The 4,377-nt window shown below is 65.6% G+C and overlaps 1 protein-coding gene across 1 annotated transcript; it reads left to right on the top strand.

Annotated features, from left to right (window-relative positions):
* The first annotated feature begins 745 nt into the window (after positions 1-745).
* On the top strand, positions 746-3,855 carry MEX3B (mex-3 RNA binding family member B). Its single transcript, XM_046009022.1, has 2 exons — positions 746-1,415; positions 2,246-3,855. Exons 1-2 carry the CDS (start codon positions 1,142-1,144, stop codon positions 3,697-3,699), a joined length of 1,728 nt encoding a protein of 575 aa, XP_045864978.1. The 5' UTR covers positions 746-1,141; the 3' UTR covers positions 3,700-3,855.
* The last annotated feature ends 522 nt before the right edge of the window (positions 3,856-4,377 follow it).

Here is a 4,377-nt window from a genome sequence, read left to right as displayed (position 1 = left end):
TCTGGCTGGCCCGGCTGCAGGTTTAGGGCCAGTTGGACGAAGTGCTGCCCAAAGGGCACAAAGCTGCGGACGCGCGCGCGCGCGCGAGAAGCGATGCGGGCGGGCCTCTGCCTTTGTGTCTCCTGCGCTCCCGCGTAGGTGGGCAACCCGCGCCAGGAGCCACTTGGCCCGTGCGCACAGGGACCTCGAGTCCCGCTTTCCGGGCCCGAGAGCTCGGGCCGCCCTTTGCGGCAGACAATAGACCCTTCTCCCAGTGGCACCGTGGGCTCTAGGGGTGGTTTATTTGGGGACGCTAACGGGACTTTCTCAGGACCGCTCTCTTAGAGCCCGGCCGCGGGCATCCGAGTTGGACGCGTTTTCTTTTCTCCATCAGGCGAGGGAGGAGAGCTGGGGACAGGCTGTCCTCGGCGGATAGGTACGCGCGAGTGTCCCGAGTCTGCCTGTCCCGCATTAGACAACAAAGAGAGGCGTTAGCGGCGGCGGGGGAGGGGCGCGGCCGGGAGGAGGACGGGGCGGGCTGCGGCGAGCGCGGGGGTGGGGGGCGCTCGCTCTCGGCTCGCCCTGACCGCGGCCTCCGCCCGCCCCCGGCCCGGCGCGCGCCAATCGCCTCCCCCAGCGATAGTGTCAGTAGCATTGTAGTGTCAGCTCCCGCCGGTGACGTTGCGCCTCCCTCGTCCCCCTCCGGAGCCGTCTGGCTGCAGAGGCTCAGTCAAGAGGCGGGGAGGAGAGGAGGAAAAAGCGCTGAGTGAGGGCGGGCGGGCGGGAGGGAGGGAGTGGAGGAACCGGGGAGGGGCTCCTTAAAGAAACGCTGCTGTCGCTCGCCTGCTCGCTTCTCGCTCGGCATTGTGGCCAGCCAGCCGGGCACTCGGGGGGCACGCGCGGCTGCCGCTCGAGCTTTGCCCCCACCCCACCCGGCGGCAGATCTGGGGTGGGGACCCAGGCGGGGGCTCCTGCGGCCACTGCCCGGCGCCGATCGCACCGAGCGACCCACTCCTCCCGGCGCCGAGAAAGGAGCAACGGAGCCCTCTGCAGCCGGCCGGCCTCCCCGCCCCTGACCACTCGCTTCCCGGCTGCCTTTGTGGCCGCAGCTTCTTGCCGCCGAGCCGAGGGCCGGCGGGGGCGCGGCGCGCACGGCCGAGCGATGCCCAGCTCCCTGTTTGCAGACCTGGAGCGCAACGGCAGCGGCGGCGGAGGGGGAGGCGGCGGCGGCGGCGGCGGCGGTGGCGGCGGCGGAGAGACCCTGGATGACCAAAGAGCCCTGCAGCTCGCGCTCGATCAGCTCTCCCTTCTGGGGCTGGACAGTGACGAGGGCGCCTCTCTGTACGACAGCGAGCCGCGCAAGAAGAGCGTGAACATGACCGAGTGCGTGCCGGTGCCCAGTTCCGAGCATGTCGCCGAGATCGTGGGGCGGCAAGGTGGGTCCGGTGGAGATGGGGAGCTGGAGGGGAGAGGGTCTCGGGCCACCGCCCCGCGGGGAGGGCGCGAGAGGGTTCGGGATCCGCGGCGCCCGCGAGCCTGGAGGAGAGAGGAAGAGCCGCGCGATGGGCCGGCGCCCCAGACAAAGAAAGTGCAGGCAGGCTGTCTCCCGGAGCCGCGCCGCTGCCGCGGCGGGATGCACTTTATCCTGCTAAAATCACTGCCTTCTCCCCTAGCGCCCCCCACCCAGCCCACCCCAGGAAATAGAATTTAAATATAAGATGCTTGGGGGAGGGGGCCTTTGATCGGTCCTTTGGGAGGGGGAGGAGGAGGAGTGAGCATCGGATGGGAGGAGGATTCTGGATTTCTGCAAAGCGGAATGGAGCCCAGAGGAGGAACAATGGGTCCCGGGACTGCCCCCCCTTCTCATCAGTACCCCAGTTCTGGGGGGGTGGTCACGGCCCAGACCCTCTTCCTTGAACCCTTTCGCTGCGCCTTCAGGGCGGACGGCGCGCCCCGCTGGATCCTAGCGGCATCTCCCCAGCTGACTTTTTCCTGGGATTCTCGGGTTTGCTCGGGACGACTGCAGTCACTGGGGGAGGGCTGGGCAGCCAATGGGCTGTTCCTCGAGCGCCTTGCGGATGGAACCCGCTTTCCAGCCCGTGGCGTGGCCCAGGGTCAGTGAGGGAGCCGCCCCCTTTCCACCCGAATCGTGTCCTGCAGCCCCGCAACCCTGGACGCCGGCGGTCCCAGGTCTCCACGGTTACCCCGGGATAATGGGCGTGTCTGTCTCTCTCTCCCACTCCCTCCCCTGCACCCTGGCTCCCAGGTTGTAAAATCAAAGCGCTGCGGGCGAAGACCAATACTTACATCAAGACCCCGGTTCGCGGGGAGGAGCCTGTCTTTGTTGTGACGGGCAGGAAGGAGGATGTGGCCATGGCTCGGAGGGAGATCATCTCTGCCGCGGAGCACTTCTCCATGATCCGCGCCTCGCGGAATAAGAACACGGCGCTCAACGGCGCAGTGCCCGGGCCGCCCAACCTGCCTGGACAGACCACCATCCAGGTGCGGGTGCCCTATCGCGTGGTGGGGCTCGTGGTGGGGCCCAAGGGCGCCACGATCAAGCGCATCCAACAACAGACACACACGTACATCGTGACGCCCAGTCGCGACAAGGAGCCGGTGTTCGAGGTGACTGGCATGCCTGAGAACGTGGACCGAGCTCGCGAGGAGATCGAGGCGCACATCGCCCTGCGCACCGGCGGCATCATCGAGCTCACAGATGAGAACGACTTCCACGCCAATGGCACGGACGTGGGCTTCGATCTGCACCACGGGTCCGGCGGGTCCGGCCCAGGCAGCCTCTGGAGCAAGCCCACCCCCAGCATCACGCCCACCCCCGGCCGCAAGCCATTCTCTAGCTACCGCAACGACAGCTCCAGCTCGCTCGGCAGCGCGTCCACAGACTCTTACTTCGGCGGGGGGACCGGCGGCGGCAGCACAGCCGCCACCCCGCGCTTGGCGGACTACAGTCCCCCCAGCCCCGCGCTCAGCTTTGCCCACAACGGGAACAACAACAACAACGGCAACGGATACACCTACGCGGCGGGGGAAGCTTCCGTGCCTTCCCCCGACGGCTGTCCCGAGCTGCAGCCCACCTTCGACCCGGCTCCCGCTCCCCCGCCTGGGGCGCCACTGCTCTGGGCTCAGTTCGAGCGCTCCCCCGGAGGCGGCCCCGCGGCGCCGGTGTCGTCCTCCTGCTCGTCCTCCGCGTCTTCCTCCGCTTCGTCGTCCTCCGTGGTTTTTCCCGGGGGCGGCGCCAGCGCGCCCGCCAATGCCAACCTGGGGCTGCTGGTGCACCGCCGGCTGCACCCGGGCGCCAGCTGCCCGCGCCTGTCCCCGCCCTTGCACATGGCGCCGGGGGCGGGCGAGCACCACCTGGCGCGCCGGGTGCGCAGCGACCCGGGCGGAGGGGGCCTGACCTACGCCGCCTATGCCAACGGGCTGGGGGCGCAGCTGCCCGGCCTGCCGCCGTCGGACACCTCCGGCTCCTCGTCGTCGTCCAGCTCCTCGTCCAGCTCCTCCTCCTCGTCGTCGGGGTTGCGGCGAAAGGGCAGCCGCGACTGCTCCGTGTGCTTCGAGAGCGAAGTGATCGCCGCGCTCGTGCCCTGCGGCCACAACCTCTTCTGCATGGAGTGCGCCAACCGCATCTGCGAGAAGAGCGAGCCCGAGTGCCCGGTCTGCCACACCGCGGTCACCCAGGCCATCCGCATCTTTTCCTGAAGGCGGCGCGCCTGCGCGCACCCCGCGGGGGCCAGGGGGGGCCCTCCTCTCCAGCCTCAGACCCCCAACTCGCCGCGGCTGCCACCACCCGGCCGCGCCTGCCCCGCCGCCTCAGTGCCCCACCCCCCTCCTCCCCCACCCCCGCTCACACTCTGAGATCCGAGAGGAGCTTGGGAAGCTGTAGTATCCGCTCGTTTTTTAAAATTTTTAATTTTTAAACAAAGGAACTTGCCAGGATATCTGCATCAAGAGTACTATAGCCCGGGAAGCCCCCGAACCACCTGAAATGCATGCTCTATAAATAATAGGAACGGCGACACTCTAGTAATGATAGTTTGTACACTGTACTTCATAGGAAGCTTCCAAAAGAAGAAAACCCCACAAGTTTTCCATTTTCTTAAAGTAGGAGAAAAAAAATGAACAATAACTATTATGACGAAGAGGATAATAATAGTGCTTATGGGATGTGTGGACTGTTTTCGTGTGTTCCCCTTTGTGGCTGGGTTCCTACGATGCTTATTCTAGAACACAGTGGATCCTTTTTGAATGTTGTGGAAGGGCCAGGAGTTCCTGTGAAACCAGGATACTGCAGCTTTATAAAAGTTAAACAAACTGTAACATATCTCTTATATATTAAAAACGTTTAAAAGTTTTAAAGAGAAATTGCATTAATACAGA

Source organism: Meles meles, chromosome 6 (assembly GCF_922984935.1).
Source record: "Meles meles chromosome 6, mMelMel3.1 paternal haplotype, whole genome shotgun sequence".
Classification (NCBI taxonomy): domain Eukaryota; kingdom Metazoa; phylum Chordata; class Mammalia; order Carnivora; family Mustelidae; genus Meles; species Meles meles.
Note: the sequence above shows the minus strand (reverse complement) of the source record. Positions and strands in the feature narration are given on the sequence as shown.

Bases quoted from the DNA above. Each gene is read 5' to 3' on its own strand.
- MEX3B (XM_046009022.1), top strand. From the start codon at position 1,142: ATGCCCAGCTCCCTGTTTGCAGACCTGGAGCGCAACGGCAGCGGCGGC. The intron at 1,416-2,245 runs GTGGGTCCGGTG...CCTGGCTCCCAG, and splicing joins CGAGATCGTGGGGCGGCAAG to GTTGTAAAATCAAAGCGCTG.